The sequence below is a fragment of the Hemitrygon akajei genome, chromosome 5, assembly GCF_048418815.1.
Source record: "Hemitrygon akajei chromosome 5, sHemAka1.3, whole genome shotgun sequence".
NCBI lineage: Eukaryota > Metazoa > Chordata > Chondrichthyes > Myliobatiformes > Dasyatidae > Hemitrygon > Hemitrygon akajei.
Window position 1 is genome coordinate 117,559,855 of NC_133128.1, and position 23,310 is coordinate 117,583,164.

The 23,310-nt window shown below is 43.1% G+C and overlaps 2 protein-coding genes across 2 annotated transcripts; both read left to right on the forward strand.

Moving 5' to 3' along the window:
- The first annotated feature begins 490 nt into the window (after positions 1–490).
- On the forward strand, positions 491–6,922 carry LOC140727346 (interferon alpha-21-like). Its single transcript, XM_073044619.1, has 4 exons — positions 491–728; positions 1,614–1,703; positions 6,470–6,709; positions 6,824–6,922. The coding sequence occupies exons 1-4, from the start codon at positions 675–677 to the stop codon at positions 6,920–6,922; spliced, it is 483 nt and encodes a 160-aa protein (XP_072900720.1). The 5' UTR covers positions 491–674.
- Positions 6,923–10,560: 3,638 nt separating this feature from the next.
- LOC140727227 (interferon tau-3-like) lies at positions 10,561–17,358 on the forward strand. Its single transcript, XM_073044493.1, has 4 exons — positions 10,561–10,620; positions 11,388–11,477; positions 16,906–17,145; positions 17,260–17,358. The coding sequence occupies exons 1-4, from the start codon at positions 10,561–10,563 to the stop codon at positions 17,356–17,358; spliced, it is 489 nt and encodes a 162-aa protein (XP_072900594.1).
- Positions 17,359–23,310: the final 5,952 nt, after the last annotated feature.

Genomic DNA, 23,310 nt, shown 5'->3' on the forward strand with positions numbered 1-23,310 from the left:
AAGGGTTGAATCCGAAGTGAAGATGCCGCAAAGACTAAGATGTACACAGCAGATGCCTCGAAGATGAGAAAATCTGCAGATGCTGGAAATCCAAGCAAATCGTGCAAAATGCTGACGGAACTCAGCAGGCCAGGCAGCGTCTATAGAAAAGAGTCAACATTTCGGGGCGAGCCCCTTCTTCAGTCCCGACTGTTCACTCTTTCCCAGGGATGCTGCCTGTCCTGCTGAGTTACTCCAGCATTTTGTATGCGTCTGTTGAACAGCAGATGCCTCTTGCAATCGTAACGAGAGGGAAGGTAAGGTTAGTTCTTCCAGTTTACGTTGTACCTCACTCTGGCAGTGGAGGAGGTGCCCCGCAGCACGAATGAGAGTGGAGTTGAGAATTACTCCGGTTTCAAAACCTGCGATCTGCAGTTTTATTTGATCATTTACAAACACATTCAATTTCGGAAGTGACGAAACCCTTTTCTTGTCTGGGGTTACTTCCGCTTTTCTTCCAGTTGCAAACGGAGCTGGAGTCTTTCCTGGGGAAAGAAAAGCCATCCGACTCGGTGTCCCAGCGGATCGATTTAAAGGAGAAATCGAAATGTCTTATTTAAATACAGACTACAGCAACAACTGCAAAGACACTCTGTGCCTAGAGGGCGCGGTCACGGACTGGAGTACCCGTCGCTATGGCCTACCCTTTCTGCACTGACCACCATGCCGTGTGGTTTCACTGGAACTGGGTGAGTCCAAGGTGCGAATTCAACATAAATCTGTTTGTGTCTCCGCAGGACTAGAAGGGCCGAGATGGCCTGTTCCCGTGCTGTAATTGTTGTGGTTAAAAGATCAGCGCTGAAAGGGGCAGTGTAACTGTAACCCTGATAAAAATGCAACCCTCACCGAGGCACGGAAACAGCCACGTCCGTCGTTCCCCGCTAAAGCTGACCCACCCTCCACAGCCCTTTGGACCCCCCGAATTGAACGAACGCACCAAGAGCCTGAGCACTGCAGCTCTCTCCGGTGGCGGATTTTCCCGTCGCTGCAGCTGGACTCTCCCGCTTTCGGATTCCTTACTTCAGAGCGGAGACCGCTCTCTCCCGACAGGCTCCCAAATATCCCGCAGTCATTTCACTTTTCGAATGTCACCCGTTTTCGGATTTTAACATATAAAATCCGGCAGCATGGCAGAGAGAGCTCACAACACGATCCCCAGACACGGGTCTCGGCAGCACCGGCGTCCGCTCCCGGATCACAAGCAGTGGCATTTCCATATCGAGAGTTCCATTCGGCGAACAAGACCCGTTTTCGGAGCTGATTCTGGTCTCAGATCGGTGCTTTATTCCGTGTTGGGTGGAGATGGCAGTGGGCCGTGTTTGGAGAGTTTGCAGTGTGTGGCTGTTGTTGACCGTGACCCTGACCCTGGGCTGTGAGAGGTTACAGTTACTGCGAGTTCTCAACACAGAGACTCTGGGCAAACTGAAAGAAATGGTGAGTTGAACCCGCTCCCAGAGACCGGTCCTGACAGACCCCGGGCTGTTTGCTGTTACCAATCAGGTGATTTCAAAGAGTCTGTTCTCCGGTGTTTCTGTGTGTGGGGTTGTCAGTAACGTTGATATCTTTTGTCTCAGGGTGGCCGCCTCTCTCGACAGTGTGTGACTGAGAGGCTGTCGTTGAAAACCAAGCCCTTGGAGCTGGTGAAACTTTCGGCGGAGGTTCCTGTGAGTAAACTCTGGATTTTACTTTAACGTAATTTATTCGAGGCATTTGTGTAATGCTAAGAACCTGACCTGAAATTTAACAGGTGAATAAACTATTACAGAATGTCAATGCTTTCTCTCCATGTCATTGGCATTTTCTGTCACTCCAGCTCGGATCCTAAGGAAAACATTCAAAGGGAATATATCTGACTGCAGCCTTCACACCCTGTCGATCTCCTCCTGTGTCCCTCTCACTGGTGGCCCACACTCTGTATCTAACACCCTCTCCTCATCTCACATGCTCTAACACTAAACATGCCGCTCTCTGCGACCTTCTGCTTGTTACTCTGTCTTTCTCCTTGCGCTTCCTGCTCACGCTGTCTGATCGTTTCAACTACCCATTGAATTTATCCCTTCCGACCATCTGCTGTAAATCTTCCTATCCCCTCAAAATCTCCTGGAATTAACACACAAACTGTGTCCACCATGGGTGATGAAATCAACTGCACCATCCTAATAATCGGACACCCAAGTTTAAGTGCCCCCTCCAACATGGTTAAATGATTGTTTAGCTTAGCTGGCCCACTGGGATCAAGGAGACGAAGGGTGTGTGTGTGTGTGTGTGTGTGTGTGTGTGTGTGTGTGTGTGTGTGTGTGTGTGTGTGTGTGTGTGTGTGTGTGTGTGTGTGTGTGTGTGTGTGTGTGTGTGTGTGTGTGTGTGTGTGTGTGTGTGTGTGTGTGTGTGTGTGTGTGTAGGGAATAGAGGTGCATCAAATTATGTGTGGTGGAATTAGAATGTATTGCATTATTTTTCCCCACAGCTGAGGTGTCTACATTGATTTAAGACAAAAAAGTAAGAGGTTTGGATGGGACATTAGAAAAATGTTCCTCCAGGGTATACTTGAAATTTGGAACCCAGCGTCTGTGAAGATATTGAGGGCAGAAATTTTCACAACATTTAAGGAGTATATGATTGCTTCAATTGCCAAAGCTACTGAGCAGCTAATGGTGAATGAGCATGAGAACAATGCGGCACAGTACATGCACAATGTCTATTCTAATATCAATCTAACCCATCCCTCCCTCATAGTCCTCCATTTTTCTTTCTTCCATATGTCTATCTAAGAGTCCCAATAATGTCCCAAATGTATTTGCCTCAACCACTACCCTGGCAAGACATTCTATGCATCCACCATTCTCCGTGTAAAAGACCTACCTCTGACACTGCCTCCCCATACATTCCTCCAAACACCTGAAAGTTATGCTCCTTGTATTAGCCATTTTCATCCTGGGAAAAAGTCTCTGTTGCCCACTCTACCTTTGCCTGTTATCATCTTGTACACCTCTATCAAGTCACCTCTCATCTTCCTTCTGTCCAAAGAGAAAAACCCAATTTATCCTCATGAGACATGCCCTCTAATCTGATCAGCATCATGGTAAATCTCCTCTGCACCCCCTCTAAAGCCATGTACTTCCTATATTGAAGTGAACAAAACTGAGCACAATACTCCAAGTGTGGTCTAACCAGAGTTTTTTAGAAGAGTTATAGAAACATAGAACATAGAACTGCAACATTACCTAACAGCTCTTACACTCAATCCTATGAGTAACTCCATATGTCTTCTTAATCATCCTGTCAACTTCCACAGCAACTTTAAGGGATCTATGAACATGGATTTCAAGATCCCTCTTTTCCTCCACTTAAGATCCCTGCCGTTAACTCTGTATATTCTGCCTTTAATTTTGACCTTCCAAAGAGAAAAACTTGATACTTTTCTAAATTGAACACCATCTGCCATTTTCCAGCCCAGCTCTGCATTCCATGAATGTCCCATTGTAACCCAAATCAATCCTCTATTCTATGCATAACACCATCAATCTTTGTGTTATCTGCAAACTTACTAACTCTCCCTTCCGCTTCCTGATCTAAGTCATTTAAAAAATATTACAAAGAGAAGGGTCTCAGGACAGATTTTTGCAAACACCGCAAGTGAGAAGACTTCAAGGCAGAATGTGTTCCGTCTGCTACCACCTCCTGCCTTCTGTGGGCAAGGCAACTCTGAATCCACGTAGCCACGTTTCCCTGAATTCAATGCCTCTTTACTTTTTGAATGAGCTTACCATGGGGAACATTGTCAAATGCCTTACTAAAATCCATACATACTACATCCACTGTTCTGCCTTGGAGATTTCCTTAATTTGACTTGTGATGGCCTTTTCATGTCCAGTTCTAGCTCTCCTAAGTCCATTCGTTAGCTGTTGCCTGGCTACTAGCAGACTAGATGGGCCAAATGGTCTAATTATGCTCCTATGTGTTATAGCCTACCTTGTAACTCTCAAGAGTCTGATCTTGTTTTACTAAATGTTAGGTATGTTTCTTTCTTCCTCTAAACTAGGTGTTCCACTTCTCTTGTCAACCGTGATTCCTTCACCCTACCATCCTTTCCTTGCCTTTATAGGATAAACCTATCCAGAATCACATGCAAGTACTACAGCCTTCACATTTCCATTGTGCATTTCTCTGAGTGCATCTGTTCCCAATTTATGCTCTCAAGTTCCTACCTAATAGCATCATAATTCACCTGCCTCCTATTAAATAATTTATCATACTGTCTGCTCCTATCCTTCTAAAAGGCTATGGTAAAGGTATGGGAGTTGTAATCACTGTCTCCAAAATGCTCATCTAAAAAAGATATGCCACCTGACCACATTCATTGGCTAGAACCAGTCTTAATGTGACCTCTCCTCTAGTTGGCCTGTCTGCACACTGTGTCAGGAATCCTTCCAGGACACACCTAATGTGTTCTGTCCCATCTAAACTTTTTGCACTGAGGAGCTGACAATCAATATTAGAGAACTTGAAGTCACCCATGACAACAACCCTGTATCTTTCCAAAATCTGCCTCCCAATCTGCAGCTCAGTATCTCGGATACTGTTGGGGGATCGACAGAAAACTTTCAATAGAGTGACTGCTCCCTTGCTATTTCTGACTTCCATCAACACTGATTCAGTAGACGATCCCTCAAGGATGCCCTGCGATACAATCACTGATTAGCAATGTCACTCCCCCACCTCTTTTACCTCTCTCCCTGTCCCTTTTGAAAAATCTAAACCCCAGAAAATGCAACAGAAAATTCTTGCCCTTCTGACAGGCAAGTCTCTGTAATGGCCACAACATTGAACTTCCATGTACTGACCTATCCTCTAACTTCATCACCCTTGTTCCTACATTACTTGTACTAAAATAGACATATTTCACATCATATAACTGACTGCCATTATGCTGTTCCACTGCCTCTCCTGCCTCGCAGTTTCTCTCCAGGCTGCATCTCCCTTCTACAACCACTGCCCCAATCACTCTGAATGAGATTTCTTTAGGTGGCTGCTTGATGGGTAGTATGGACTGAGAGGATCCCAGCACCTTTTTTTCTGTGACTTTTATTTGCCTCTACTCAAGTTCTGAAGTGTAGAAGATGCCTATGATCTGCTTATCTTAAAAATGTGTGATGGCCATTGGGCATCAGGTACCACAGGGTGCAGACATAGGACACCTCAGCTCACATTACAAGACACCCCTAAAAAGTTCCCATTCCCATAGTCACCTGTCATCTATTCCCCTAACCACTTCACCTAAAATGTGTGGCTACTGGGAGATCCTGCTTTTTCTGGTGGACAGAGCATAGGTGTGTAGGTGCAGAGTAAGCAGCATCTCCCAGTGGCCACACATTTTAATTCCACGTCTCATTCCCATTCTGATACGTCTATCCATGGCCTCCTCTACTGTCAAAATGAAGCCAAACTCAGGTTGGAGGAACAACACCTTATATACTGGCTGGGTAGCCTCCAACCTGATGGCATGAACACTGATTTCTCTAACTTCCGTTAATGCCCCTCCTCCCTTTCTTATCCAATCCCTGATTTATTTATTCCCCCCTCTTTTTTTCTCTCTCTGCCCATCACTCTTTGCCTGTTCTCCATCTCTCTCTGGTGTTCCCCTCCCCCTTTCTTTCTCCCTGGGCCTCCTGTCCCATGATCCTTTCCCTTCTCCAGCTCTGTATCCCTTTTGCCAATCACCTTTCCAGCTCTTAGCTTCACCCCAACCCCTCCGGTCTTCTCCTATCATTTTGGATCTCCCCCCCCCCCTCCCACTTTCAAATCTCTTACTATCATTCCTTTTATTTAGTCCTGACAAAGGGTCTCGGCCCGAAATGTCGACAATGCTTCTCACTATAGATGCTGCCTGGCCTGCTGTGTTCCACCAGCATTTTGTGTGTGTTTCTTGAATTTCCAGCATCTGCAGCTTTCCTAGTGTTTGCAAAGTTAACATGCAACTGTTTATGCCACTGTCTTTATAAGTTTCTGTTTAATCTTTTTAACAACCCATTCAGACGACTGTCTGTTTCACCTCCTTGATTCCCCCCTTTATGAGATTGTTGATTTCTATAAAATCTCCCCCTCACTATTTCTGGTGAAAGGAGAGCAGACTCTAGTCTCTGTGTAAGTAGCATCCTGTGGCATTGATGCCATTCCCTCATTCAGTCAAGCGTCTTCTTCTTCATCCGTGTGGTTCATTGCTCATTCCCTGTTGAAATCTCTAGCTGTAGACGGAAACTGCCAATGACGTGGCCTTCAATTCACAGTTGTTAGTAGCCCTCCATTTGCGGTCTGTATATTTTAAGTTGATGTTTGATTTTGTCTTGTACTAAGACTCATAAACATTCTGTTCTAATTCTAAACGTTTGATAGACCACGGCCCTACTAATGTTCCCATGTATGTTTTGCACAGGCCCAGGACCGGATCTGGATTGTCCATCAGACCCTGCATCACCTCCGCAGGATTTACAGTATGAACCTGAGCTCAGTCAGCTGGGTCCAGAGCTCAGTGGAACTCCTCCAGCTTCTCTTGGATCGGCAGCTCAGAGTGCTGGATGTCTGTGTCCGGAAACCAGGCTCAGAGTCCAGGCCAAGGAAGAATGCCGCAATTCTTAAATACTTTCAGAAATTGAGAGAGTTTCTGAAACAGAAGGTATATTGATATTAAAACATGTGCCTGCCAATACACTTATTTATCTACTTTATACTAGTTCATTATCTAATTTTTCACTATTGAGTACATTTGCCTTTTTGTCTTCCCTTTTAGGGATTCAGCAACTGTGCCTGGGAGATAACCCGCGCTGAGACCATGACGAATTTGAAACAGCTCCTTCTCATTATGGCAAAAATCAGCAGAGATCACTGAAGATTTTCCAGAGTCAATTTCATAAGGGACCAAGATTTAGGACTATTTATTTAAAATAACTTTCAAGGAAAAGTATATCTGAACAGACTGATGTTACATTGAAAAATAAATTAAACTAAATGCTAGAAATGTTAATGGAAAACCCAACTGGTGCAAATAATCAGTGCATGTGCAGAAGAAACCTGAGTTAATTCCTCGAGTCAATGCTCATAAACTTGAAACACTAACTGTTGTTCACTCCACTCAGCAGTTGTCTGAGCTGTGCATGTTTACAGTATTTTCTGTTTTTACTATTTATTATTTAACTATATTAATCACACATTTTCATTTGGCAAGTGATGTGGAAGGAATAATGTCTGGGTCTTTCTCCATATCCAGTGTTGAATTAATTTATTGTATTATTAATTTATTTTTTGTAGTATTACTCAGTGATGACATGTGAATTTGCTGAATGATCCTATTCTTGTCCATTCATATCAAGACAGGCAGCTACTGTAATGCAATGATCCATTCCTGGAAAAGGTGCACAGTGGACAGCTTCTTACTCTATCTGCCATTCTGCATCTTATCTCTGTTATGGTTTACATCATTTTAGTTCCCTACCTAAAATTAATACTGGGTGGAATTTTGTTTCTCATAACTTCATGCACATGAAATTTTGCAATGTCTTCTGTCCAGCATCCTCTACTGTTATGAGTTTAATCTGAGAGTTGTAGTTTTCAGCCACTTTTCAAAGGTAAATTATTTAAAGTTCCGTTTTGATTTCCCAAAAATTATTCCTCTAATTGTCATTTTTGCAATGGGAATATGCATTGGGAATGTTCTGACCTACACTCAGTGCACAGGTTGTGGTTTGCAAAACCATTCCTCTTGATTTCATCACTGACCTTCAGTGAGCATAATGTGATTGTTCTTCCAATGGTTAGAAGATAAAGTTAACTTAATTTATTTATACTGTATTTATTGTGATCATTTTTAAAAGTATGTACATGTAGCTGAAAAGTTTTAATTTATTATTATTGTGAGAATTGCAATGGATAATATATTTCTACATTTAATAAAAAAAATCAGTGAAGATGTTGCTACATGTTAATTATTCTGAATATTTCACATTTTTGGAATACAAAGTTTGTGCACGCTGATCCTCCTCACAGAATATAACATTTCTTCTTCTCACACCTTGTTATAGGTACTTCCCCTGCTTTATTCTTTCCCCTGCAATGTCACACTCAGCATATGAGTACACTTCACAGTGATTCGACTTGATTTTTATCTTCCCTGTATGATACTTGGATTTAAGTTCTTGGTTTTCATCTTCATATTCTCCCTTTGAATGAGGAAGTGTTGAATCTGAAGTGAGCGTGTAACACAGGCCCATTTGTTAAAAGCAGAAGCCACATGCAGTAGCACTGTCAGGGAGGATAACGTACGGCTCTTCTTGCTTAGATCGGGCTCACTGTGGCAGTGGAGGAGGCTGCAGTTAGGTCAGAATGGGACTGGGATTGAGAACTGACGTGCTTTTAGAATCCAGGATCATAAATTCTAAATTAAAGTTTATTGTCAGAAGCATCAGTGCCCAGGTTATAAATGCCATGAAAATTAGCTTTTTTTTTGCAAGAACAGCACAGCATATTATAAACATTACAAACAGAAGTTAGCAAACATAATTTACAAAAAAAAGTCCTGTGCAGTGAGTATATAGAGTTAGGAAAGAGGCTGAGGAGAAGGACCTCCAAGGTAGTGCAGGCAGGAATGGGACACAGGTCTATAATGTGGTTAAGAAGGCTTATGGGATACAGTACTTGTTTTTATTAGTCGTGGCATTGAGCTCAAAGGTCAAGAGCTTATGTTGCATCCAGTTCTGGTCAGCCCACAATAGGAAGGATGTTGAAGCTTTCGAGAGGGTGCAGAAGAGGTTTACCAGGATGTTGCCTGGTTTAGAGGGCATGTGCTATCATGAGAGGCTGAACAAACTTGGGTTGTTTACTTTGGAGCAGCAGAGGCTGGGAGGGAGAGCTGATAGGGGTTTATATTCTTTACTCAGAGAGTGGTAGCTGTGTGAAATGAGCTTCCAGTAGAAGTGGTAGAGGCAGGTTCGGTATTGTCATTTAAAGTAAAATTGGATAGGTATATGGACAGGAAAGGAATGGAGATTCCTGAGCTGAGCGCAGGCCAGTGTGACTGGGTGAGAGTAAGCGTTCGGCACAGACTAGAAGGGCCGAGGTGGCTTGTTTCCGTGCTGTAATTGTTATATGGTTATATGATGATGAGATGCATAGGTAGACAGGGAGTATCTTTTTTCTCCCAGGGTAGAAATATCTAATACCAGAGGGCATGCATTGAAGGTGGGTCGGGGTGGGTTCAAAGGGGAATCGAGAGGTAAGTTTTTTTTTACTTTGGAAGTGGTAGATGCCTGGAAAGTGCTTCCTATATGGTAGTAGAGGCTTTTAAAGAGACGTTTAGATAAGCACGTGGACGTGGATATGAGGAAGATGGAGGTAGGACGGATTCGTTTTTAATTTATTTTTAAGCTGCCTCGATACAACATTGTGGGCCGAAGGGACTGTTCCTGTGCTGTACTGTTCTATGTTCTGTAAACTTGCAGTAACATAAATTATACACAAGTTCCGAAATAAGGAAAGTAGACATAACTACACAAGTAAGTTGTGCAAGTTAATCCAGGGTCGTGTTAGGGTATTTCAGGTCGGTACAGGACCCCGAGACAGTGGGGAAGAAGCTGCTGAAGAGCTTTGAGATGTGAGTCTTCTGGCTCCTCTAGTTTCTGCCTCGTGGGAACGTTTATAATGGATGTTGCTTTCCTGGGGCACTGTCTCTTGCCGATGTCATTTATGGTGTGGAGAGTGACGAAACTGGACGAGCGTACTACACTCTGCAGCCTCTTGAATTCCTGTGCATTGAGTTTCCACAGTTTCTGCAGAAGTTTGGCAGAGTATTCGATGACATTTTGAATCACCTTCAACTAAGAAAATAGGGATGCTGGTCTGGAGCGTGTTCTTCATTGTTGCATCCCGCAGTGGTCGAGTGTGTTGAGTCCTTGGATGTTACCGGTGCATGCTGGCAGTAGTTCGGTAGAGGCTCCTTCAAGCTAAACTGGTTGAAGTGCCCTTCGATACTGAGGAAGGCATTGGGGAGGCCAGTTAATCACGGAGCTCAATCCCTCCGGTGTTAATTTGACATCTGCCTGGGGTGGGAATATATACTTCAACCAGTGTAATATCAGAGAACTCCCGCGCTAGATAGTGACGAAAACCATACGAATGAGATAGAACCCCCTGCTCCGAGGACTCCAGCACTTAATCAGGAAGTAGATGTCCTCGCTTCTGAGGTTTTATTGCCGATCCATTCCTGTTGATTAACACGCCCACTTTCGGAAGTGACGATCCGTCACTTTTACCCTGGGACACTTTCGTTTCGGGTGAATTTGCCGCGCAGCTGCAAGCTGAGCTGGAGACTAACCCGCAGAGAGAGCAGGCATCGGAATCGCCGTCCGATCCGGAGACGAAAGAAACGCCGAAGTGTCTTCTGTAAAGAACCCAGACACCAGACCATCTTCATAGCGAGCACAGTCGCCACCAGAAGGACGTGTCCCGGGCGCTCTGCACTGACCACCCTGCGATATGGCACCACAGCAGTTGGATGTAACAGAGAAGATCAGCGCTGAAAGATGCAGTGTTACGGTAACCCTGATAAAATGCAGCCCCGACGGATGCACCGACACAGTCACGTCCTCACCCTACCACGTCCCTTGCCAAACTCGACCCACCCTCCACAACACCTTGGACCCCCCGAACTGAACGAACGCACCAAGAGCCTGAGCGCTGCTGCTCTCTCCAGTGGCGGATTTTCCCGTCGCTGCAGCTGGATTCTCCCGCTTTCAGATTCCTTACTTCAGAGCGGAGACCGCTCTCTCCCGACGCGTTCCCAAATATCCCGCAGTCATTTCACTTTTCGAATGTCACCCGTTTTCGGATTTTAACATATAAAATCCGGCAGCATGGCAGAGAGAGAGCTCACAACACGATCCCCAGACACGGGTCTCGGCAGCACCGGCGTCCGCTCCCGGATCACAAGCCGTGGCATTTCCATATCGAGAGTTCCATTCGGCGAACAAGACCCGTTTTCGGAGCTGATTCTGGTCTCAGATCGGTGCTTTATTCCGTGTTGGGTGGAGATGGCATTGGGCCGTGTTTGGAGAGTTTGCAGTGTGTGGCTGTTGTTGACCGTGACCCTGACCCTGGGCTGTGAGAGGTTACAGTTACTGCGAGTTCTCAACACAGAGACTCTGGGCGAACTGAAAGAAATGGTGAGTTGAACCCGCTCCCAGAGACCGGTCCTGACAGTCCCCGGGCTGTTTGCTGTTACCGATCAGGTGATTTCAAAGAGTCTGTTCTCCGGTGTTTCTGTGTGTGGGGATTGTCAGTAACGTTAATATCTTCTGTCTCAGGGTGGCCGCCTCCCTCGACAGTGTGTGACTGAGAGGCTGTCGTTGAAAACCAAGCCCTTGGAGCTGGTGAAACTTTCGGCGGAGGTTCATGTGAGTAAACACTGCATTTTACTTTAATGTAATTAATTCGAGACACTATGTTACGTAATGCGAAGGATCGGATCCGAACTTTATCCAAATAATTTGACTATATCAGAATATGAATTCTTTCTCTCCATGTCACTCTCATTTTCTGACTCTGTCACTCTGAGTTTCAGGACCCCATTCACACGGAATAGATCTCATTTCAGTTATCACACTGCTCCCCCCTCTCTCTCTGTCCCACTCACGGGTAATTCACTCTCTGTACCCAATTCCTTCCCATCATTTCACATGCTCTGTCACCAATAAATGCGTCACCCTTTATCACCTTCTGCTACTTTTTCCTCTCCCTCCCTGTGTGTTCCTCTCTCTCCCCCACCTCCCAGTAACATTGCGAGTTCTGTTGATCACAGGAAATACTTGCATCCTCTCAGATCATCACACTACCCGCGTGCTTCATTGGTGATGGAACCACCTACTTCACTTTAAATGACTTGCGCTGAAGAATTGTGAGGTTTCTCGTTAAATTATTTTACATTATAGCTGGCCCATCGGTATCAAGGAGATAAAAGCTGAGAGGAGACCGGACAGTGATGTGCCATATCACGTGGTTCTATGATTGTAGACATCTATAAACTTTCCACATGGAAGAGACTTTTATGACCAATGTTATAGATTGAATGCAAAACTTTGGAGTACAGGATAGCAGGAAAAAATCCACAATTCATAGATGGAATTTGGAACAAACATTTTAAGACAGAAACTCTCGCAATATCTGTTCGAAGTTCAAGTAAAGTTATTATCAAAATAGATATATTTCACGATTTACAATCCTGAGATTTGTTTACCTGCTGGCATAGTCAGTAAATACTCAGAAAGAGGTGGCATAGGGTCAGAAGGTGTTGCATCATTGTGGATAGAGCTGTGGATCTGCAAGGGTAAAAAGTCCCTGATGGGAGTTGTATACAGACCCCCAAACAGCAGTAAGGTTCTGGCCTACAAATTACAATGGAGGATAGAAAATGCATGCCAAAAGGGCAATGTTACAACAGTCATGGGGGTCTTCAATATACAGGGAGTTTGGGAAAATCAGGTTGGTGTTAGATTACAGGAGGTAGAATTTCTCGAGTGCCTGGCCCTACGAGATGGCTTTTCAGAGCAGCTCGTGGTTGGGCTGACTAGTATCAGCTATTCTGGATAGGGTGTTTTGCAAAGGACCAGAATTGATTAGAGAGCTCGAGGTAAAAGAACCTATCAGGGAAAATGATCATAATATGATAAAATTCACCCTGAAATTTGAAAAGGAGAAGCTTCGGATGTATCAGCATTACAGTGGTGTATAGGGAATTACAGCGGCATGAGAGAGGAGTTGGCCAAAATCGATTGGAAAAGAGCTGCAGGGATGAGAGCAGAGCAGCAATGGTTGGAATTTCTGGAAGCAATCTGGGAGGCCCAGGATATATACATCCCAAAGAGGAAGTAGTATTCTAAAGGAAAGATGACATAACTGTGGCGAAAAAGAGAAATCAAAGCCAACATAAAAGCCAAAAAGAGGGCATAGAATTGAACAAAGATTGGTGGGAAGTTAGAGGATTGGGAAGTTTTTAAAAAACTAACAGAAGGAAACTAAAAAAGTCATTAAGAAGGTAAAGATGGAATAAGAAATAAGCTAGCCAATAATATTAAAGAAGAGATCAAAAGTTTCTCCAGATATATAAAGTGCAATAAAGAGAGACAGGAGAGTGGATGAAGGGAAGGCTGTGGATGTTGTCTACATGGACTTCAGTAAGGCCTTTGACAAGGTCCCGCAAGGGAGGTTAGTTAGGAAGATTCAGTCGCTAGGTATACATGGTGCGGTAGTAAATTGGATTGGACGTTGGCTCAATGGGAGAAGTCAGAGAGTGGTAGTAGAGGATTGCTACTCTGAGTGGAGGCCTGTCACTAGTGGTGTGCCACAGGGATCAGTGCTGGGTCCATTGTTATTTGTCATCTATATCATTGATCTGGATGATAATGTGGTAAATTGGATCAGCAAATTTGCTGATGATACAAAGATTGGAGGTGTATTGGACAGTGAGGAAGGTTTTCAAAGCTTGCAGAGGGATTTTGACCAGCTGAAAAAATGGGCTGAAAAATGGCAGATGGAGTTTAATGTGAGGTATTGCACTTTGGAAGGACAAACCAGGATAGAACATACAAGGTAAATGGTAGGACACTACGTAGTGCAGTAGAACAGAGGGATCTGGGAATACAGATACATAATTCGCTTAAAGTGGCATCACCGGTAGATAGGGTCGTAAAGAGAGCTTTTGGTACATTGGTCTTTATAAGTCAAAGTATTGAGTATAAGAGTTGGAATGTTATGGTGTGGTTGCAAAAGACATTAGTGAGGCCAAATTTGGAGCATTGTGAGCAGTTTTGGTTACTTAATTACAGGAGTGATGTTAATAAGGTTGAAAGAGTGCAGAGAAGGTTTACAAGGATGCTGCTGGGACTTGAGAAACTGAATTACAGAGGAAGGTTGAATAGGTCAGGACTTTATTCCCTGGAGCATAGAAGAATGAGGGGAGATTTGATAGAGGTATATAAAATTATGATGGGCATTGATAGAATGAATGCAAGCAGGCTTTTTCCACTGAGGGCAGGGGAGAAAAAAACCAGAGGACTTGTGTTAAGCGTGAAGGGGGAAAAGTGTACAGGGAACATTGGGGGGGGGGGAGCTTCTTCACACAGAGAGTGATGGGAGTGTGGAATGAGCTGCCAGAAGAAGTGGTAAATGCTGGCTCATTTAAGAAAAACTTGGACAGGTACATGGATGAGAGGTGTACGGAGGGATATGGTCCAGGTGCAGGTTAGTGGGACTAGGCAGAAAAAAGGTTCAGCACAGCCAAGAAGGGCTGAAGGTCCTGTTTCTGTGCTGTAATGTTCTATGGTTCTATGGTTCTATATTGGACCACCGGAAAACGATGCTGGAGGGATAGTAATGTTGGACAGGGAAATGGCGGATGAACGGAGGAAGTATTTTGCATCAGTCTTCACTGTGGAAGACACCAGCAGTATGGTAAAAGTTCCAGGTGTCAGGGATCATGAAGATTGTGTGATGTTACCATGACTAGAGAGAAGGTTCTTGGGAAACTGAAAGGTCTGAAGGTAGATAAGTAACCTGGGCTAGATGATATACACCCCAGAGTTGTGAAAGAGGTGGCTTAAGAGATTGTGGTGGCATTTATAATGATCTTTCAAGAATCACAAGATGCTGGAATGGTTCTGTAAGACTAAAAATTTGCAAATGCCACTCCACTCTTCAAGAAGGGAGAGAGGCAGAAGAAAAGAAACTATAGGCCAGTTAGACTGACCTCAGTGCCTGGGAAGATGTTGGAGCGAATTATAGAAGATGAGGTCTTAGCGTACTTGCCATAATCAGCATGGTTTCCTCAAGAGAAAATATTGCCTGATAAATCTGTTATAATTTTTTGAAGTAACAAGCAGGATGGACAAAGGAGAGTTGGTTGATGTGGTGTACTTGGATTTTCAGAAGGCCTTTGGCAAAGTGCCACACATGAGGCTGCTTAACAAGCTATGAGCCCATGGTATTACGGGAAAAATTCTAGCATGGATAAAGCAATGGGTGATTGGCAGGAGGCAAAGACTGGGAATAAAGGGATCCTTTTCTGGTTGGCTGCCGGTGACTAGTGGTGTTCCACAAAGGTCTGTGTTGGGGACCGATTCTTTTTACGTTATATATCAATGATTTAGATGACGGAATTGATGGCTTTGTTGCAAAGTTTGCAGGCAACTTGAAGGTGGAGGGGTAGGAAGTTTGAGGAAGTAGGGAGGCTGCAGAACGACTTTGACAGATTAGGAGAATGGGCAAAGAAATGGCAGATGGAATACAGTGTCAGAAAGTATAGTTCATGCACTTTGGTAGAAGAAATGAAAGGGTTGACTCTTTGCTATTGACTAACTGCCTCTCCTGCCTCGCAGTTTCTCTCCAGGCTGCATCTCCCTTCTACAACCACTGCCCCAATCACTCTGAATGAGATTTCTTTAGGTGGCTGCTTGATGGGTGGTATGGACTGAGAGGACCCCAGCACCTTTTTTTCCTGTGACTTTTATTTGCCTCTACTCAAGTTCTGAAGTGTAGAAGATGCCTATGATCAGCTTATCTTAAAAATGTGTGATGGCCATTGGGCATCAGGTACCACAGGGTGCAGACATAGGACACCTCAGCTCACATTACAAGACACCCCTAAAAAGTTCCCATTCCCATAGTCACTTGTCATCTATTCCCCTAACCACTTGACCTAAAATGTGTGGCTACTGGGAGATCCTGCTTTCTCTGGTGGACAGAGCATAGGTGTGTAGGTGCAGAGTAAGCAGCATCTCCCAGTGGCCACACATTTTAATTCCATGTCCCATTCCCATTCTGATACGTCTATCCATGGCCTCCTCTACTGTCAAAATGAAGCCACACTCAGGTTGGAGGAACAACACCTTATATACCGGCTGGGTAGCCTCCAACCTGATGGCATGAACATTGATTTCTCTACCTTCCGTTAATGCCCCTCCTACTTTTCTTACCCACTCTTTGTTTCTCTCTCTGCCCATCACTCTTTGCCTGTTCTCCATCTCCCTCTGGTGTTCCCCTCCCCCTTTCTTTCTCCCTAGGCCTCCCGTCCCATGATCCTTTCCCTTCTCCAGCTCTGTATCCCTTTTGCCAATCACCTTTCCAGCACTTAGCTTCACCCCAACCCCTCCGGTCTTCTCCTATCATTTTGGATCTCCCTCTCCCCCTCCCACTTTCAAATCTCTTACTATCTTTCCTTTCAGTTAGTCCTGACAAAGGGTCTCGGCCCGAAACGTCGACAGTGCTTCTCCCTATAGATGCTGCCTGGTCTGCTGTGTTCCACCAGCATTTTGTGTGTGTTGCTTGAATTTCCAGCATCTGCAGCTTTCCTAGTGTTTGCAAAGTTAACATGCAACTGTTTATGCCACTGTCTTTATAAGTTACTGTTTAATCTTTTTAACAACCCATTCAGACGACTGTCTGTTTCACCTCCTTGATTCCCCCCTTTATGAGATTGTTGATTTCTATAAACTCTCCCCCTCACTATTTCTGGTGAAAGGAGAGCAGACTCTAGTCTCTGTGTAAGTAGCATCCTGTGGCATTGATGCCATTCCCTCATTCAGTCAAGCGTCTTCTTCTTCTTCATCCGTGTGGTTCATTGCTCATTCCCTGTTGAAATCTCTAGCTGTAGACGGAAACTGCCAATGATGTGGCCTTCAATTCACAGTTGTTAGTAGCCCTCCATTTGCGGTCTGTATATTTTTTGATGTTTGATTTTGTCTTGTACTAAGACTCATAAACATTCTGTTCTAATTCTAAACGTTTGTGAGACCACGGCCCTACTAATGTCCCCATGTATGTTTTGCACAGGCCCAGGACCGGATCTGGATTGTCCATCAGACCCTGCATCACCTCCGCAGGATCTACAGTATGAACCTGAGCTCAGTCAGCTGGGTCCAGAGCTCAGTGGAACTCCTCCAGCTTCTCTTGGATCGGCAGCTCAGAGTGCTGGATGTCTGTGTCCGGAAACCAGGCTCAGAGTCCAGGCCAAGGAAGAATGCCGTAATTCTTAAATACTTTCAGAAATTGAGAGAGTTTCTGAAACAGAAGGTACATTGATATTAAAACATGTGCCTGCCAATACACTTATTTATCTACTTTATACTTGTTCATTATCTAATTTTTCACTATTGAGTACATTTGCCTTTTTGTCCTCCCTTTTAGGGATTCAGCAACTGTGCCTGGGAGATAACCCGCACTGAGACCATGACGCATTTGAAACAGCTCCTTCTCATTATGGCAAAAATCAGCAGAGATCACTGAAGATTTTCCAGAGTCAATTTCACAAGGGACCAAGATTTATGACTATTTATTTAAAATAACTTTCAAGGAAAAGTATATCTGAACAGACTGATGTTACATTGAAAAATAAAATGCTAGAAATGTTAATGGAAAACCCAACTGGTGCAAATAATCAGTGCATGTGCAGAAGAAACCTGAGTTAATTCCTCGAGTCAATGCTCATAAACTTGAAACACTAACTGTTGTTCACTCCACTCAGCAGTTGTCTGAGCTGTGCATGTTTACAGTATTTTCTGTTTTTACTATTTATTATATAACTATATTAATCACACATTTTCATTTGGCAAGTGATGTGGAAGGAATAATGTCTGGGTCTTTCTCCATATCCAGTGTTGAATTAATTTATTGTATTATTAATTTATTAATTTATTTTTTGTAGTATTACTCAGTGATGACATGTGAATTTGCTGAATGATCCTATTCTTGTCCATTCATATCAAGACAGGCAGCTACTGTAATGCAATGATCCATTCCTGGAAAAGGTGCACAGTGGACAGCTTCTTACTCTATCTGCCATTCTGCATCTTATCTCTGTTATGGTTTACATCATTTTAGTTCCCTACCTAAAATTAATCCTGGGTGGAATTTTGTTTCTCATAACTTCATGCACATGAAAGTTTGCAATGTCTTCTGTCCAGCATCCTCTAGTGTTATCAGTTTAATCTGAGAGTTGTAGGTTTCAGCCCCTTTTCAAAGGTAAATTGTTTAAAGTTCCATTTGTTTTCCCAAAAATTATTCCTCTAATTGTCATTTTTGCAATGGGAATATGCATTGGGAATGTTCTGACCTACACTCAGTGCACAGGTTGTGGTTTGCAAAACCATTCCTCTTGATTTCATCACTGACCTTCAGTGAGCATAATGTGATTGTTCTTCCAATGGTTAGAAGATAAAGTTAACTTAATTTATTTATAGTGTATTTATTGTGATCATTTTTTAAAGTATGTACATGTAGCTGAAAAGTTTTAATTTATTATTATTGTGAGAATTGCAATGGATAATATATTTCTACATTTAATAAAAAAATCAGTGAAGATGTTACTACATGTTAATTATTCTGAATATTTCACATTTTTGAATACAAATTTTGTGCACGCTGATCCTCCTCACAGAATATAACATTTCTTCTTCTCACACCTTGTTATAGCTACTTCCCCCACTTTATTCTTTCCCCTGCAATGTCACACTCAGCATATGAGTACACTTCACAGTGATTGGACTTGATTTTTATCTTCCCTGTATGATTCTTGGATTTATGTTCTTGGTTTTCATTTTCATATTCTCCCTTTGAATGAGGAAGTGTTGAATCCGAAGTGAGCGTGTAACACAGGCCCATTTGTTAAAAGCAGAAGCCACATGCAGTAGCACTGTCAGGGAGGATAACGTACGGCTCTTCTTGCTTATATCGGGCTCACTGTGGCAGTGGAGGAGGCTGCAGTTAGGTCAGAATGGGACTGGGATTGAGAACTGACGTGCTTTTAGAATCCAGGATCATAAATTCTAAATTAAAGTTTATTGTCAGAAGCATCAGTGCCCAGGTTATAAATGCCATGAAAATTAGCTTTTTTTTTGCAAGAACAGCACAGCATATTATAAACATTACAAACAGAAGTTAGCAAACATAATTTACAAAAAAAAGAAGTCCTGTGCAGTGAGTATATAGAGTTCGGAAAGAGGCTGAGGAGAAGGACCTCCAAGGTAGTGCAGGCAGGAATGGGACACAGGTCGATAAGGTGGTTAAGAAGGCATATGGGAATAAATATGTGAGGAAGTTTCTTTGGAAAGGTAAGATGTGAAGAATATCATTGGAAAAATTGACATGGAAATTTGAGCTCAGAGGGTTACAGCTTCCAAATTTTAAGAATTATTATAAAGCAAATCAACTTAGATTTATTGCATCTTTTTTTGAGAAAGATAAACTGGCATGGATCAGAATAGAACTAGATAAAGTAGGAGAAAACATACCAGAAGACTTTATATATAACTGGGAATCTAAATGGATACGGGAAAAGAAAGAATCTCCTATATTAAAACATTTGATTGATTTATGGGATAAGATAAATGTTGACGATGAGACAAAGAAATCCTTATTAGCAAAGAGATCTTTATTTCAAAATAGACTTATTCCTTTTACAATGGATAATCAACTTTTATATAATTGGTTTCAACAAGGGATTAGATATATAGGAGACTGTTTTGAAGGAGGTATATTAATGTCATTCGATCAATTAAAGAATAAATATAAAGTATCAAACAACACTCTTTTTTGTTACTTTCAACTAAGGGCTTATTTAAGAGAAAAGTTAGGTCAAACAATGTTATTACCGAAACCCAATGAAATAGAAACTTTAATTCAAAAAGGAAAGACTAAAAAATTTATCTCTTGTATGTATAATCTGATTCAAAAACAGGCAATTAAACAAGGAGTCCATAAGTCAAGACAAAAATGGGAAAGTGATTTGAATATTAAAATTGAAGAAAAAAATTGGTCAAGAATATGTCTTGAGAGTATGACAAATACAATAAATGTCCGATTAAGATTAGTGCAATACAATTGTTTACATCAACTATATATTACACCACAAAAAATAAATAAATTAAACCCAAATTTATCTGATCAGTGTTTCCGATGTAACCAAGAAATTGGTACTTTTTTACATTCTACTTGGTCTTGTTCTAAAATTCAACCTTTTTGGACAAATTTAAGAGTTTTACTGGAACAAATTATTGGAATACAACTTCCACATAATCCAATACTACTTTTACTAGGTGATACTGAAGGGATAAAACCGATATCCAAATTGAATAAATATCAGAAAGAATTTATAAAAATTGCATTGGCAGTAGCAAAAAAAGCTATTGCAGTTACTTGGAAATCGGATACATATTTAAGTATAGATTGTTGGAAGAAAGAAATTTATGGCTGTATTCCACTTGAAAAAATTACTTATAATTTAAGAGATAAATATGACACATTTTTGAAAATGTGGCGCCCTTATTTACAAAAGACAGGATTAAATATATAGGCGCTCCGAAGATGAAATAATTGGTTACTTGGGGAAATAAATAAATATATATACTAAAGTTATTACGAACTCCGTGGAGCATGTGGAAATCTTCTAATATCCAGGCATTCCTTTTTTTTCTCTCTTTCTTTCTTTATTCTTTCAGTGGGGATGTTAGGGGGGAGGGGTTAAGGGGAGGGCGGATGGGTAACACATATTTTCTTTTTCGCATACTTTTATTCTGTAACTATTTGAAAACACAATAAAAAAGTTAAAAAAAGAAGGCTTATGGGATACAGTACTTGTTTTTATTATTCGTGGCATTGAGTTCAAAGGTCAAGAGGTTATGTTGCAACTTTATAGACTCTTGTTAGACACTGGAATTAAGGAGATTGAGAGGGGATCTGATTGAAACATATAAGATTATTAAGGGATTGGACAAGATAGAGGCAGGAAATATGTTCCAGATGCTGGGAGAGTCCAGTACCAGAGGGCATGGTTTGAGAATAAGGGGTAGGTCATTTAGGACAGAGTTAAGGAAAAAGTTCTTCTCCCAGAGAGTGTATTGCATACAGTTCTGGTCACCCCACAATAGGAAGGATGTTGAAGCTTTCGAGAGGGTGCAGAAGAGGTTTACCAGGATGTTGCCTGGTTTAGAGGGCATGTGCTATCATGAGAGGCTGAACAAACTTGGGTTGTTTACTTTGGAACAGCATAGGCTGGGAGGGAGAGCTGATAGGGGTTTATATTCTTTACTCAGAGAGTGGTAGCTGTGTGGAATGAGCTTCCAGTAGAAGTGGTAGAGGCAGGTTCGGTATTGTCATTTAAAGTAAAATTGGATAGGTATATGGACAGGAAAGGAATGGAGATTTATGGGCTGAGTACAGGCCAGTGGGACTGGGTGAGAGTAAGCGTTCGGCACAGACTAGAAGGGCCGAGGTGGCTTGTTTCCGTGCTGTAATTGTTATATGGTTATATGATGATGAGATGCATAGGTAGAGTAGACAGGGAGTATCTTTTTTCTCCCAGGGTAGAAATATCTAATACCAGAGGGCATGCATTGAAGGTGGGTCGGGGTAGGTTCAAAGGGGAATCGAGAGGTAAGTTTTTTTTTACTTTGTAAGTGGTAGATGCCTGGAAAGTGCTGCCTGTATGGTAGTAGAGGCTTTTAAAGAGACGTTTAGATAAGCACATGGACGTGGATATGAGGAAGATGGAGGTAGGAGGGATTCGTTTTTAATTTATTTTTCAGCTGCCTCGATACAACATTGTGGGCCGAAGGGCCTGTTCCTGTGCTGTACTGTTCTATGTTCTGTAAATTTACAGTAACATAAATTATACACAAGTTACGAAATAAGAAAAGTAGACATAACTACACAAGTAAGTTGTGCAAGTTAATCCAGGGTCGCGTTAGGGTATTTCAGGTCGGTACAGGACCCCGAGACAGTGGGGAAGAAGCTGCTGAAGAGCTTTGAGATGTGAGTCTTCTGGCTCCTCTAGTTTCTGCCTCGTGGGAACGTTTATAATGGATGTTGCTTTTCTGGGGCACTGTCTCTTGCCGATGTCATTTATGGTGTGGAGAGTGACGAAACTGGACGAGCGTACTACACTCTGCAGACTCTTGAATTCCTGTGCATTGAGTTTCCACAGTTTCTGCAGAAGTTTGGCAGAGTATTCGATGACATTTTGAATCACCTTCAACTAAGAAAATAGGGATGCTGGTCTGGTGCGTGTTCTTCATTGTTGCATCCCGCAGTGGTCGAGTGTGTTGAGTCCTTGGATGTTACCGGTGCATGCTGGCAGTAGTTCGGTAGAGGCTCCTTCAAGCTAAACTGGTTGAAGTGCCCTTCGATACTGAGGAAGGCATTGGGGAGGCCAGTTAATCACGGAGCTCAATCCCTCCGGTGTTAATTTGACATCTGCCTGGGGTGGGAATATATACTTCAACCAGTGTAATATCAGAGAACTCCCGCGCTAGATAGTGACGAAAACCATACGAATGAGATAGAACCCCCTGTTCCGAGGACTCCAGCACTTAATCAGGAAGTAGATGTCCTCGCTTCTGAGGTTTTATTGCCGATCCATTCCTGTTGATTAACACGCCCACTTTCGGAAGTGACGAACCGTCACCTTTACCCTGGGACACTTTAGTTTCGGGTGAATTTGCCGCGCAGCTGCAACCTGAGCTGGAGACTAACCCGCAGAGAGAGCAGGCATCGGAATCGCTTTCCGATCCGGAGACGAAAGAAACGCCGAAGTGTCTTCTGTAAAGAACCCAGACACCAGACCATCTTCATAGCGAGCACAGTCGCCACCAGAAGGACGTGTCCCGGGCGCTCTGCACTGACCACCCTGCGATATGGCACCACTGCAGTTGGATGTAACAGAGAAGATCAGCGCTGAAAGATGCAGTGTTACGGTAACCCTGATAAAATGCAGCCCCGACGGATGCACCGACACAGTCATGTCCTCCCCACCACGTCCCTTGCCAAACTCGACCCACCCTCCACAACAGCTTGGACCCCCCGAACTGAACGAACTCACCGAGAGCCTGAGCGCTGCTGCTCTCTCCGGTGGCGGATTTTCCCGTCGCTGCAGCTGGACTCTCCCGCTTTCAGATTCCTTACTTCAGAGCGGAGACCGCTCTCTCCCGACAGGCTCCCAAATATCCCGCAATCATTTCACTTTTCGAATGTCACCCGTTTTCGGATTTTAAGATATAAAATCCGGCAGCATGGCAGAGAGAGCTCACAACACGATCCCCAGACACGGGTCTCTACAGCACCGGCGTCCGCTCCCGGATCACAAGCCGTGGCATTTCCATATCGAGAGTTCCATTCGGCGAACAAGACCCGTTTTCGGAGCTGATTCTGGTCTGAGATCGGTGCTTTATTCAGTGTTGGGTGGAG

Coding starts and splice junctions, on each gene's coding strand:
- LOC140727346 (XM_073044619.1), top strand. CDS start 675: ATGGCCTACCCTTTCTGCACTGACCACCATGCCGTGTGGTTTCACTGG. Junction 1,704..6,469: donor AACTTTCGGCGGAGGTTCCT/GTGAGTAAACTC, acceptor TGTTTTGCACAG/GCCCAGGACCGGATCTGGAT. Junction 6,710..6,823: donor GAGAGTTTCTGAAACAGAAG/GTATATTGATAT, acceptor CTTCCCTTTTAG/GGATTCAGCAACTGTGCCTG.
- LOC140727227 (XM_073044493.1), top strand. CDS start 10,561: ATGGCACCACAGCAGTTGGATGTAACAGAGAAGATCAGCGCTGAAAGA. Junction 11,478..16,905: donor AACTTTCGGCGGAGGTTCAT/GTGAGTAAACAC, acceptor TGTTTTGCACAG/GCCCAGGACCGGATCTGGAT. Junction 17,146..17,259: donor GAGAGTTTCTGAAACAGAAG/GTACATTGATAT, acceptor CCTCCCTTTTAG/GGATTCAGCAACTGTGCCTG.